This window comes from Notolabrus celidotus, chromosome 7 (assembly GCF_009762535.1).
Source record: "Notolabrus celidotus isolate fNotCel1 chromosome 7, fNotCel1.pri, whole genome shotgun sequence".
In the NCBI taxonomy this organism is placed as follows: domain Eukaryota; kingdom Metazoa; phylum Chordata; class Actinopteri; order Labriformes; family Labridae; genus Notolabrus; species Notolabrus celidotus.
Window position 1 is genome coordinate 22,144,677 of NC_048278.1, and position 14,985 is coordinate 22,159,661.

The 14,985-nt window shown below is 39.8% G+C and overlaps 1 protein-coding gene across 5 annotated transcripts; it reads right to left on the bottom strand.

Annotated features, from left to right (window-relative positions):
- Window positions 1–2,599: 2,599 nt before the first annotated feature.
- On the bottom strand, window positions 2,600–8,675 carry LOC117815322. Of its 5 annotated transcripts, XM_034686970.1 has the most exons (10): window positions 8,347–8,675; window positions 8,096–8,206; window positions 6,990–7,182; window positions 6,336–6,401; window positions 6,114–6,194; window positions 5,818–5,884; window positions 5,594–5,701; window positions 4,239–4,397; window positions 4,099–4,155; window positions 2,600–3,446 (listed from the first exon to the last, which is right to left on the bottom strand). In XM_034686970.1, exons 3-10 carry the CDS (start codon window positions 7,125–7,127, stop codon window positions 3,136–3,138), a joined length of 987 nt encoding a protein of 328 aa, XP_034542861.1. In that variant the 5' UTR covers window positions 7,128–7,182; window positions 8,096–8,206; window positions 8,347–8,675; the 3' UTR covers window positions 2,600–3,135. The 5 variants fall into 5 exon arrangements, with proteins under 5 accessions (XP_034542861.1, XP_034542863.1, XP_034542862.1 ...); XM_034686972.1 differs by lacking the exon at window positions 8,096–8,206; XM_034686971.1 differs by lacking the exon at window positions 8,347–8,675 and having other exon boundaries at window positions 7,934–8,286.
- Window positions 8,676–14,985: the final 6,310 nt, after the last annotated feature.

The window sequence follows — 14,985 nt, forward strand, 5'->3', positions numbered from 1 at the left end:
CACATCAATCAGAATACAATTGCTAGAAGGGATGCAGAGGAGTAGCTTAAACCTCTTTATAAACTAATCATAAGAATAATTCTACAATGTAAACAATTTAACCTGATTACTTCCTAGTTGGGTTCTCACTGCTCACGCCCTGTGTAAACATGACCAACTAAGTTGTTATAAGCTGTTGCTTGATTATTATCATCAGGGAGAAGAAATACTGATATAGTCATCACTGTTACATTGCTTTTAGAATTTCTAATTGAATGTGTTTGCACATTTAGACACAAGACATTATTAGATAACATCAGGATACTCATATCCCCACTCATACAGTCACAATCTTTCTCTGCCCCCGGGTCTGTGATGAGGGGTGCTGCCACTTTCCGAAGTCGGCTTGCATGCCTCCGTGATCCATCAGACAGGCAGAACGTGGCTGGCCCCAGCTGACCTGTGACTTGCATCGGTGTGTACCAAAATGAGAGAAGCTTGTGGTTTCTACTTGGCCAGCGAACCCGGACCCAGTCCAACGCTTAGATGTGGGGTGGCCTTACCCTCCATTTTTTGTCAAACTGCTCCTTCATGTGATGCTGGTGGTCTTTTACCCAGCTACCATGTTGCAAGGTTGCTGCTGGGGTAGCAGCTGCAGGTGGCCGCAGCCGGTCCAGGGGAAGCTGTAGTTCTCACCCTATCATCAAGAAGGCTGGAGAGCTGCTGGTTGTACAGTGTGGTGTTGCCCTGTAGTGTAGTAGGGTGCTAAGCAGTGCAGCCGAGAAGGGAAGGCCATCTGCCAGGTGCGCTCTGATGCCATTCTTTAGAGTTTGGTTGAAACTTTCCACCCCACATTCGCCTTGGGCTGGTAGAATGCTGTGCGGATGTGGTTAATGCTGTGGTCCCCAACAAAGGTTGCAAACTCAGCAGAGACAAACTGTGGGCCATTATCCATTGTAATGGTATCAGGGATGCCCCACCGAGCAAACAGAGGCAAGGAAATCTGTGACCAGTGGTTGGTACAGATTCCAGCTGGAATGCAATGTCAACAGCCTTTGCCAGGGTAAAATCGTCAAATCCACTGCATAACGGTGGACCGACTCACCCGCCTGCTGCAGGTGCTGAAAAATCTGGAAAATCTGCTCTCCCTCGCTGCCCAGGTTGTGGATAAGCATGGCTCTCTGCCGGTCGGCGCTAGCATCTGTTAGCCCGAAAGCCGCAATGAATGTCTCGAACGATTCATGCCAGCGGGTCCATGGAATGGGCGGCTCACCGGGCAGGGCGAGGAACGGTGAGAGCGGTGGGAACGGAAACTCCATCTTCGTTGCCAATGCTGTATTTAATAATTTAACAATTTACATAAGGTAACTGTATTGTGCGCTGCACATTACACTTCATGACACACGTGTAGCTTTCCCCAACAAAACTGTTGCAAAACTGCCGTAAACTACAGCCACGATCGGTGCCGGTGTGGCTCATACATAACAAGTATCTAGACAGCTGACTTAAAGTCTTCAATCATTCTGTTTAAACCTGCACAACATGCCAAACTGACTGACACGAAACAAGATTCCATTCAATATCAAGATTAACTAAATAAAACTGGTGAAAAAAACAAGACCGCAGTGAAAATGATCTTTTATATTCTTGTTTAAGTTTATTTTGGGGATTCAGTGTCTTTATTGAGAGGACAAGACAAAAGATAAAGGAGGATGACATGCCCCTATTGGTTCCCTTCAAGGACTCACAATTTCAACATGAGCCAAAGCCAGTGCTCCGTTATTTTCAGGTCTTTCTGTTACCTCTGTATTTGTAACATTGTCATAAAGGGTCTTATGTGTGATGTTGACCAGTGGTGGGTAGAGTAAACCAAAACAGTACTCAAGTAAAAGTAAGTATAAGTTACTTTACAATGATGATTACTCAAGTAGAAGTAAGAGTACTTGTAGAGATAAGTACTTGAGTAAGAGTAAATAAGTACCTCAGGAAAAACTACTCAAGTAGTGAGTAGTGAGTAACTTGGAGTAGTACCATATAGAAAATTGTATTGTATTTGAAACGCTAATATAAATGTGAAGTGAACACTGCCTTTAATAAAGAGACATAAACAGGGCAAAGGCAATGCAGGTATAACACAGCCTTTATTCTCAGCTGTTGGTGGAGGAGGGGGCGGAGCTACTCCTCCGTTCATTCAGTGTTGAGGCTATTTATAGGTCTCGTTCAGAAAGAGCTGCGTGAGAGATCGGCTGAGTGTAAAAAAAAATAAAATGAAAATAAAGGAACGGTAAAAGTAACGACTGGACAGCCCAATGTAATGAAGTAAAAGTTTATCTTTTTCAACACACATGTACTTGAGTAGGAGTAAAAAGTGCTCTGCAAAAAAAATACTCTCAGAAGTACATTTTTTTTGGGAAAAACTACTCAAGTACATAACGCATTACCACCCACCTCTGATGTTGAGTAATGTGTTTTTCATAGGAAGGCATGGAAGTGGGTTTGCAGAAAAGTGACAAGGACTGTCAAAACCAGAAGTTACTCTGACTAATACTTGTTAAGTATAAGATTCACTTTATTTTCATGTTTTTCAAACCTTTGATTGAACCATGGGTTTTATCTTTCCTGGAAACATTGACATTTTCTCTGTTTAATCACACATTTATTTATTTTTTCACTTGTCTACATGTGCTAATTGCTTGTACTGTGCATGGGTCAAGGGTATAAAACCACTCCCTACAAACCCAACACCATGGTGGTTTATGCAGACTGTCAGCTTATGTGGTTTATAAAGACCCAAAAAACCACTATAAGGACTTTAAAAGGGACAATGACGTCACTTTAAAACGCCTTCTCATTAACAAATACAACCTGACAGGACAAAGCATTAAAGGGACAGTTATGAATTATTGTTTTAATAACAATAAAAAAGCAATTTTCTAAAGAACACAGGCTGGCACATCCAAACTATGACAATATATGAATGATATATATACATACATATATATACATACGTATATATACATACATATACACATGTACATGTATACACATTTATAAAATCTATTAATTTAAAGAAAAAAATGACAATAAACAAATATATATGTATAAAATAAATTAATTCAAAGAAAAATGTCTGCTATAGAAATACACACTTATTTTTTAGTATAAATTAAAGACAACAAAACCAACACTGAACAATAATTTAGACTTAAGCTTTTCTGTTAGACACTTCTGTTTTTCTGCCCCCCTCTTCGCAGCGACTCCCCGATTTAGCACAAAATCTTGTATGTTTTGCATCGTTCTCTGTGCTAGGATAGGAGCTTCCACCAGTTTACAGTGAGTGCACTCGTCTTTTGTGGCCAGCTTTCCTTCACGAACATGGTCATGGAAATGCCGCATTACTGCAGCAACCTCAGCCTTTGACCAGGTTTTCTTCAGCACTCTTCTGGCCTCTTGACCAGCATCTTTCCCTGAAAAATATGCAAAGAAACAAAAATGTATCACACAAACTGAAAACACAATTATATCATTCTGTTCTGTCTCATCCCAAAGTATACAGACTGGACAGACAGCACTACCAGATGCTTACACTGAGGAAGATGAGGTTATAACCTTGATCATATTGGAAGGTATAAAAAGCATGGAGAAGCAATTTGACAACAAACTGAAACGAGAACAAGCTAAACAAAGCAGTAGCATGATTGTTCATGCATGATCATTTAATCTAGTTTATTAATAACAACACTTTTGTACGGTTTCTCTGTGCCACTGCCTGTTATGAAGTTACATTTTGGCCACTTATGAATTTTGAAAGTTCAAAGTACAGGGAGACGGGAAACAGGGGTAGAGAGGTGGCATGGCATGCAAAGGTCCTGAGATGGAATCCAGACGTGGTTTATTTGGTATGTATAGATCATTGTGACGCTGCTTTTATTCATATTTGACACTGTAGTGTCATTATTAGGTTTATTCTTAATTCCCTTTTACATTGCATTTACCTATAACTTTATTGAACTATTTTAGTCTTCTCTTTTTATATAGTAGTTTCTTTCTTTTCCATGTTACCTATAGCATGCCTTATTGAGTCTTATCTAAAGCAAGAGGCTTTACAATTAAGCTTACCTTTCAAGGAACAGGACAGCTCATTCACTGTGGATGACACTTCTGACATCGTTCCTGCTATAATTTGTACAAAAGTTTATTATTTAACAGGAAAAACACATTTATCAACAGAAACACAGATATGAAATGGGGTGACTTACCTAAATGTCCAGTGTCATGTAAGTGCTCTGTAGTTGTTGAGTCTGATGCGGTATCCACAGGCTCGCTAGCTCCACACTCCGGAGCTGACACTGCTGTGTCGCCGTCATCAGATTCACTCCCACTGTCCTTGTCCTCAGCGTCACTTAATGCAATTTCATCTGGGAAATGGTATTTATAAAACTCACATCAACCACTGAACATGACAAAAATGGAACTTTGAAACAACTTTTCAAACGTATTTTGATGCCACTTTCCAGGCTGCTAAAGAAAAGTAGTTGGTTTAATTGAACATGTGACGTCAGTGTATATTTCTCCAGGTTAGGGTTAGGGTCAGAGCAGTCCCCGTTACTCGTTATGAATAAAGTTGCTTAAAAGAAGAGGGGAGCAGTTGCAAACCGACTGTGATTTTTTGCAATCACACACAAACGCATACACACAGTGGTGAATGGAAAGCTGCAGGTGAAATACTTTTTACAACCGTTAGTGGGAACCATCACACATCCACTAGTTGTCATGGAGATTATGTGGCATAAGTTAACCATTAACATGACTTGTTACTTTGTGTACTTTTTGCCTTTGACATAACATTTAGAACAAAAAAAAAGAAAAGAAAAAACTTCAAATATCTACAAAGTGCTAATTTCTGAACAAACCTTCAATTTAAATCTCATCCAGTGATTTCCCCTGCATGCTTGAAATTCAAAATGAGAGAATATTTGCAAAAACTTTTGAAAAAGTTTTTCAATTTGAACATTAAATATCTGGTCTTTGTAGTGTATTCAGTTGAAAAGGATGTGCAGATCATTGTATTCTGTGTTTATTTACGTTTTACACAACGTCCCAACTTCATTGGAATTGGGGTTGTACATTCAAGTGGATTACAAAAGGAGATTCAGGGAAATCTCATCATGATGAACTAATTAAATATCTTTACGTTTTCTGCACAATTGACCTTATCCTAAAACTCTGAAAGAAAGTTTGTGTAGAAGCCAAGGATCATATTTCATAAGTCTTTTTTATAGTGGTTTATCATCAATTGGAAAATAATATATACAGGGCGTAAAATATGTATTCATCCCCTGACACTCCACCATCAGATCACAGTGGATTTGTTTTGTTTTTTAATCAGATCAATATAAAAGTATTGTTTTATTTAACTACAAACAACTCACTACAAAGTGATGTACGTTAATAAGAAAATTAGACTCAGAATAATGGATTGCAAATTAACTTGTCCCCTTTAACAGGACACACCTATGTCATCCCTAGTGTGTCAATAAATACATTTTATAGACACTGCATAGTCACCCACTGCCCTTTGACATGCTCTCAACCATTTCACTAAATATCTCACCTCTGCATTGATAGCCAAGCCACTTGAAGGAGGACACAGGTCCCACACACTGAACACACTTGTCAAATGTTGATATCGTTGTGCACAGCAGGCGATGTTTGTGACACTGTTGGTAAAGTTTAATTGTAACATATTTGTGCTAGACAGTGGGAGCAACGCATATTTCATAATTACATGTCCTAAGATCTATTTCAATCCAATATCAACATGACATTCAATTTACCTTTCAGTGCTGACAACCAGATCCATTGAACTGGGCCTGTTGAGCTGCTGCTGGTTAATCTCAGCAGTCTGTTACAATAGAGAACAAGAGAAAACAGGTTAAAACTTACCAAAGAGTTATTAGCTTTATTAGTTCATCAAACTGAACAGGTGTACATAATAAAGTGGCTGATGGTGCAACCCATGTCACACTCATTGTGCAAACACACACACACACACTGCACCATTGAAACATGTTGGTATACTTAATATCTGACCACAAGTAACCACATTAGTCATCATAGAGGCTTTAATTCACCTTGTTGGGTGGACACAGAGCTGGACTTGTCTGATTCAGGTCACTAGCAGTCGTCTGGATCTGGCTGCTGTCAGTCATCATCTGTAGCAGATAAAGCACCAAGGAAAGGGACAAAAACACTGAGGAGAACTTTGATTTGAACCCCACTGAATAGTTTTTGAATTCTACAAATGTAACACATAAAATATATGTTTAATTACACTTATTTATATGACTATATACCTCTTCAATTGTGGATGAGGAATTAGAGGCTCCAGGTCCTTTCTGAGACATATCCTCATCAAGTCCCTGAATTAAAAGGGAAAACAGAAGCTATTATTGTAAATATCAAAAAGATATGATGTTCTCTTCATATCAGATGTAACTGAACAGCTTAACATACACTTTAGACAAACAGAGGTCATTTACAGCTGGTCTAAGTATTCTTAAAAACAAGAGTAAAGCCACTAACAAAACAACCTGACGGCAGGACCCTGTAAACTCTATGGTCCTCCCAAGTCATATTCAGGCAGGTCACTGCTCCACACACACATACACTCAGATAAAGCTGACTTACACCTTGATGTCCTAATAAACCACTGTCCATACAAACCATGTCGCACACACACTTAGATAGTATCCTGACTTACACCTTGATGTCCTAATAAACCACTGTCCATACAAACCATGTACACACACAGACTCAGATATTTTCCTGACTTACACATAGCATTACAGAGTCCTTAAATACCATAGTCCATACAAACCATGTCACACTCATTGTGCACAGACACACACAGACACCATTGATACATGTTGTTAGACTTCATATCTGGCCACAAATAGCATCATCAGTGGATTTAACTTATCAATTTCACAAAGTAAGATATTGATCACCTTGCATCTCCACAGCCAGTCTGAGTCACCATGATTATAGGTGATCTCCTCTCCTGGATGTATGTTGCGTACTGCAAACAAACACAGGTGGGGCTTCCCTTGCACTCTGAAGTACTTCATCTTGGCATTCAGGGTCATATGGTCGTCATTTACAAGTCTTCCAAGTGACCCGTCTTCTTTTGCTGCATCAACACTATGAACACAGGGGCAGGGCTTCATTTCAAACAGTCCATTAATGTACTTCAACAGTGTGAATTAAGTCCCATCTATTAAAAATTTCTGAATGTTTAGCCAAGAAATCATAAATTCTACTTACAGTATGTAAACTTATAAGCACAACTGTATATGTAGACTAGCAGACTTACAAAAAAACTGTATGCATCAGGTTTATAAAAGATGAGCAAAATCTAATAAATCACACCATTTTCATGCATGAGGGGCAGATTATTAATAACACAATTTAATATAACTCACTTCAGCATAACAACACTACTTAAACAGAAAAAAGAATAGTTCACTTTCTGACCATGCCAGCTAAAACTTAAACATATAATGTGCATTATTATTATTATTATTATTATTAATAATATCATTTATTATTAATAATCTCAGTAAAAGGAGAGTTCCATGGCAGATCTGTTGTTTTAACTCACATTAGATTGCTCAGCTGGTTTGAATGCTGTGGCAGTATAATTAATTCACAGGCATAGGAAACCAGAAGGAGTAATATTAACAGCAATATAATAATAATAAACCTTTTTGCTTTGTTATTTTTTTCAAAAGAGGAGCTTCTAGTTTATAGCTCTCCTCTCCTCTCTGCAGCCATTTCAACACGTGCACGACGTGACGTCACCGAGGCTTAACGAGCACGAAACGGCACTCTGTATCAATGCAGCAGTTTTAATATCAAGAAGCACAACACTACCACCATAATATTTCCTCACCTTGCCAAACTTTACCATGAGCAAAACATGAGCTGCAAGCTAACAGTTTTCAACATCCTCCTCTCCTCTCATGTCTCTGCAGGCATGTTAACACACGACGTGACTTCACTCACAGAACTTTAACATTAAAAGCAAACTACCACCACCATAATATTTCCTCACCTTGCCAAACTTTCCAAAAGCTAAACATGAGCTGCTGGTTTGCAGGTAGTAAAACTCCTCTCCTCTCCTGTCCTCTCTGCATGCTCCGGTGAACAGGTGCAGTTAATGAGGCTTAATGAGCGGAGAGAGGCACCCTGAGCACAGCTGAACTTAGTTCTGCTAACTTTACCATGTGCTCCTCTGATGTTACACATTAGATTCAGAACACACATATGTTAATAAATGGAAATGTTAATAATGGAAATGCTTACCTTTATGAGCAGAACAGCACAAGAATCCGCTGCATCCCAGTCCTCTGGGTATTTAATTTTTAAATGGCGCAGGTGGGGGCCGGCCTTCGACGCGTCATTTTGTTAAGCCCCGCCCCGACGTAAATCAGCCAATCACAAGACAGGGCGCCAAAATTGACCGTGTGTATCAAAAATGTGTAAGAAACGTCGATCCCAGGCCCCAATCGATAGGGTACGCTGTGCGATACACTGGGATACACAAAAAGTCAGGTCAAGGGGAATATAAGGACTATCAAAGAAAAGAGAATATATGTTATTTAGATGCTCTAGAATGCAGATTCACTCTCCGAATTACGCGGACTTTGGCATAGTCCGGCTATTACCCTTAGGTCCGGATAGCCCAGGTGAAATTCAGGTCAATTGTCTATATAAACCATATAGACACACACACACACACACTCACACACTTGTCCCTGGTGTTCACAGTTCTGCCCTAATGACATGGGTGCCACAGTGGTAATATGGGACCTCATCTTAACTGACCTTAATGACATCTGAATCCCACCTCAATTACCCGTCTACCTCCCCCCCTCCCCCATTCCCTCTCTCTTTTCCTCCCTTTTTCTGTGTCTACCTCAATCTTTCCCTGGTCACACACGCTACCTATTAGCATAGTGCTATCTTTAACCTACCCCTCTCATTCATTAATGAAGCGAGGGAATAGGTGAAGCGTATTTAATGAAATCAGAGTGTGACCAGCCCTCCTAAATTACCCGTGCAGGTTAAAGAGCAAACGGCTCTTCACACTCGATCATGCAAACCGTAAAGCTCTGCGTTGAAGCAAGATTCAGATGAGTTTGTCATGGCAAAAATAAATGTTGAAGACTGGCTGAGTGAAAATGTAATTTTGACACTGTGTGATAAAGCTCACGGAAAAAACCCAGCAGTGTTAAAAAATACTGTCTCAAAACCTCTGTTAGAAATTGTACCTCTTACTTTTTATGACCACCTGGTTTGAGGGAAGAATGTGAGGTGAGAGACAGTCAGCGTGAGGCGGAATGAAGGAGGGAATTGAGTCATTTGTGAGAAGAAAGCAAACACAGCAAAAAATACAACATTAAATTAAGTGACAGTTTGAGCCCACTTCATTTATAAATAAAAAAAAGAACTGCAGAACTACTGCTGCAGAATGTATGTGGGTTGAAAGGTGTGTCTGAGTGAACAAACCCACATCTGTGAAATATTTTGTTTAATGGCGTCAGTTTAACAAAGTATGCATGGAATAAGTTGGGAGCAAAACTATTGTTAAAAGCCAATGAAGCAGAAACCTGATGAATTACACTGTAAGGATTCACTATGAAACTCAGTACGATCTAATTTATGAGCCTCAACCACTGCAATATCAAACAACCAGCCTCGTATAACAGAAGTCACCATTATGCAGATACAACCTAATCAGCATTTAGTAGTCACAACACAAAGTGACATTACCATGCATATGTGAAAAGGGTGTTTTGTGACAGGGCGAGCACCCACTATGAACACTTGTATGGTTAAGTTATTAAAAAACGTCTGATGGGTACAGTTAAAAGATCAGACATATTTATCTTCTACTGTAATTTTCAACAAGTACAGACTGAAGTGAAAAACATATAAAGGGCCACCTCTGGCCAAAGTGGGCCCTAAGCAGAATTGTTACCCCCCCTCACCAGACAGTGCATCAACAAAATTAATTCATAACAAAATGCCAGACTTCAAGCCCCTGTGAGCAGTTTTTGACTAGTGATTAAACAGACTGAAAGTATTAGTGACACCAATAAGCTAAAACAGCAATCAAGACCATCCTCAACAAGACTGACATTTGCTAGAGAGTAACTTTTAACGCCTCTAAACGATGTGAGGGGGTAGGTGTGAGCTAGACAAGTGAGGACATGCTGATGAAACAGCCTTTTTTAATTTTGTTCCCTTTGTTTATTAAGAGTACTTGTCAGTACAGTGTGTGTGTGTGTGCACGTGTGCATGTGTGTGCGTGCGTGTGTGTGTGACAGTCTGTTTGTCTGTCTCAGAGAACAAGAGTAGGAGGAGCTGAGTGAGCAGACAGCAGGCACTAATTAACTGATCACAGATCGTGTCATACATTGTATCTCAGAAAATACATAGATATATGTAATGCTAAAATGGATCTACAAATACACTCAGGGGACCTGAGAAAGGCACCCAGATGGGAATCACTAATGTTCATCACCTTAGTATTAATCATCATGTTGCAGACACCAAATGAGTAGGCAGCCTCTTGCACCCACTTGTGCTGATAAGAGGCCCCCCATGGATGATGAAGCTCTACGTGCTGCACGTGTTGAGCGTAGAGGGAGGGGCAGCACTGTCCATATCTGTGGTCTCATGTTTGTGTAAAGGCTACACTTTTTCTTTAGGAAAAGCAGGTGTATGTATGGAAAATGGTGTACACGTGCTCTTTTTGTCCATGTATTGTTTTCACATCTGGGCCTCGGTGCAGTTTCTGAAGCCTTACATTCAGGAGCATGAGGATGAAAGCTGTGGTTCCAGACGAAAACTCAAACTATACAGGACATGTATCCACATACATGCATGAACACACATACACCTGTCATCTTCAGATGATGACGTGAAATTTCACATGGTGTTAACCAAACACCTTTACCCTCACAATCCACATATTTTGCCCAAAACACAGGTCAAATTTATAGCCAAATAAAGCCCTTCTGTGTACCTTCCATAAAAGCCATTATTGCATTAGAACGCTAAGTGTGAGTATTCGAAAAAGGTCACTCAGAAAGTGGGGCATGATTGGCGAGTAGTTATTTGCAGTCAGTCATAGCAGTGACATGAAAATCCATAGGGAAGAGGAGTTGCCTCTCTCTCCCTGGCTGGAATTGACCACCAATCGATGATCCAGGAAATTGGTCGGTGGTGCAGAGCTATGGGAGGGAGCAAGGAGGGATAGAAACTGTTTGGTGAAGCATTAGCTAAAGATTATTTATGATCATACATATATTTCTGCTGACACATCGGCAGTTAGGTCCAGGATTACGGGTCTTTCATTATACTGCAAATGTTTCTGTTTTCTTATTCTAAATGGCAGCCTCGGAATTGTATTTCTCTGCAAATGGATACTCTGTGATTACACGCTGGAGCCCAAATGAGGATCATTTACTCATCTACATTGTCCACTCATTTTGGCTCAAGTCTCAAGGCCAAATGTGATGTGCTCTCATTGCTGTTTTGTCATTTCATCTCTTTCTTTCCTCTGTATTTCCCCCTCTCTTCCTCATTTTTTCCACTGGCTCCTCTGGTGTCATCCTTTTCTTTCAATTGCTCTCTCTTTCTTTTTTCTCATTTTCTCTTTTTTTTCTCTTTTACCGCAGAGACTTTGAGATGAGCTTATCACTTTCTGCATCACAGGGCCAGCTGTCATGCTGGCTCTGAATAAGCCTCTGTGTATGTGTGGAGAAAAAGATGTGAGAAGCAGCTTGCAAGTGTAGGTAGGCTCTAGAACAGTAAAAAAAAAAATCTGGCTTTAAACCTGCTCCTGTCTGGAGAAATAACTGACATGATACTTTTGAAGGGATTCTTCCATGTATTTTGACCTTTTGTTCCTTTTCTGCTGTAATACACTGGTGATCTGCCCAGTGCGCACTCCACCTCCTGCAATATGTGTGCTATGATACCCTGTATCCAGCCCATTCTCTAAAGATGGGGATATATACAGTATGTGTCTGCAATGCACACTTTAATCTGTGAAATTAAGTAGGTTGTACTTTTAATAATAACTGATGCATGTCACATGTTTTTCACTGAGTTTGACTCTTCTGAATATCAGTAAAATGTATTAGTGCTTGAAAACAACACTTGTATTACAAGGGCTAATAAGTTCAGCACTAAACAAATTACTTTTTAAACCATCATTGTAAACACTAGACTAATGTTCACTTTGCGTGTCATTAAGAGAGTGAGTGATGATGTCCCTAAATGGAAGATTTTTTTTAGATCATTAACTTTCCTCTTCAGAATGTATATAAAGCTGGATTAAGGTTGTTAGAGGCTGATTTAAAATAAAAAAGACTTGGCCAACAGCCTCTTGGGAATTGGGAACCAGGACCAGCAGTTCAGGTGACGGATGATTTGATGGATGAATATACACATGGGTGCCATTGACTACCATGATGGACCCAATATCTGGCAGATGCATCAATTTACAATCTGTTTCTTATTCATTCCACAGCAAGGAAGGGCGAGGTAAAGATAAGCCTTAATAAATTCAACTTTCATTAAAATGGTTGCCTGGAAAACTATGAAGCATTTTCCTTTTTTTTTTGCACTGAGCTGTGATTCTTTATCATCCATGTGAGGATAAAATACTTCAAAGACCTTAAGAAGCCTTTAAAGGTCCAAAACAAGATGAAACAACCGGTGAAAAGCCTCCTGTCTTAGAGCAAAACAACGCCATGCCATCACATCACAGAAACAGGATGTTCTTTAAACTTTTTGGACTGAACTAATGTGCCTATTTCAGTGACCATATTGTTTTCAATTCTGCCAAATAATCTCCAACTCGTAATATTTAATGATGACAAAGAAAGAATAAGGCTCCTTACTGAAGTCCTTTGTGGGGATGCAATAATCCAACTTTTTCTCTTCATCTACTCACGCTGATGCCTCAACTCTGGATACCTTCCAACAAATAGTTCTAAAACTTGTGCTTCCTTTTGCACAAATTTAGGATCTTCATAAATAACACCTTTAAACCCATCATAGTCATTTTTCAGTGAGGTAACACAAGGCCAGGGATTGTGATGGCATTAAATAGTGAGTTGGCAGCCAGCCTCAGCTGGGTGAATGTAACTGATAGCAGAACTTTAATAATGACAATGACAATGAATTGTGTTTAAAGTGGATTGGTCGCGTCACAGATGATACCAAATACCACTTAATGAGGTCTGTATCTGCGCTAATACCAGTCTGGTATTTCACATCAGTGCATTCTGTGCCAGCTACCAATATTTAATGTCTCAAGCATTTTTCTGCAGTTTTTAAATCCCTGAGTAAATCTGCCAGTCTCTCCTTGTATATCTCACTAGTTTTAATGCTTCAATGTAAACATGCATTAACATGCATCCTTGCACAGGGCTGTAGCAGGTGTTGCATGATTTAGGGAACCACACCATGCATTTATGCTCCATAGCTCAAGAAACCACACTGGATCCAACAATTCATGGCATTTAGCCAAAGCTGAGCAGGAGAGCCTCTCGAATGTTTCACCACTTGTGAAGCAGTGTCGTCAGCTGTCGCAACAAGATTCAGGAGATGACACGCACACTTGTGATGCTGTGGGACTTGATACTCAAGGCCTGTGTCACCAACTGAAATAGCATAGACATCTTGATACTCCATCTCTAAGTGACTTTCATCTCCTGAAGCACCATACATGATGGAGTGTCTCTCCACCTGTGACAGAGGAGGAGGTTCAGGAGGTTCAGGCTGCTATATGTTGTTATCCCTGTCAACATCCAGTGTGGAAGCCTTTTTGTTGAATTGCAACTCAGCATGATGCTAAAGAGGGCAGCTCTATTCACTGACAGGTGATACTGACTTGTTACACTATGCTTTCTCACAGTTCAGAGTTGTTTTGGTAGTTACATGATTGACGGAAAAAAACTATTTTGATAATTGTTCTCTTCATGCTTGGATCAGTTTTCATTTTCAGAATTTTATAGCACATCATTTTCATTTTCATCATTCTTAAAACGAATTTGAGGCAAAGTTTGTCAAACAATGCCTCAGGCACCGAACAAAGTGCAGTCCCTCCAGAAAGACCTGGTGCCAAAACCCCAACAGCAGATGCAAATTCATGCACTTCCTCAGCCTGAGGTTTCATAGTATATGTTTCATGATGCAGCAAGTGTTTCTAATGGGTGACAAGTGGGAACTGCAGGCACACCAGTTTAGCACCCAGACTCTTCTACTACAGAGCCATGTTGTTGTATTATGTGTGGAATGTGGTTTGGCATTGTCTCGTTGTAATATGCAAGGTCTTCCTTGAAAAAGGAATTGTCTATAGATATCAGCATATGTTGCTCAAAAACAACCTGAACATATTGTTCAGCATTAACGGCGCCTTCTCAGATGTGTAAGGTACCCATGCCAGGGCAATTATGTATCTCCATACCATCACAGGTGCTGGCTTTTGAAGTGTTCGCTGATAACAAGCCAAAAGGTCCCTTTCCTCTTTGGACAGGAGGATGCAAGTATCCATGATTTTTAAAATGTCACATTTTGATTCTTCAGTCAAAGGACAGTTTTACACTTTGCCGTAGTCCCTCGTAAATGTGCTCAGGCCCAGAGAAGAACCAGCATTTCAAGATCATGTTTATATAGTCTTTCTTTTTTGTGTGGTACAGTTTCTTGATGCAGCATTGAACTGTGTTCACAGACAATGGAGCCCATGCAGTGTTTTCGACTACAGAGTCATGTCTGTTTTCAATGTAGTGCCACAGATCACAGCTATTGGTTTTTGGCCTGGTCCCCTTTGCACAGCGATTTCTCCAAGATTCTCTGAATCTTTTTATGTTATTATGTGATTACATGCAGTTTTATATATTCTAATTTTTTTTATACTGTTCA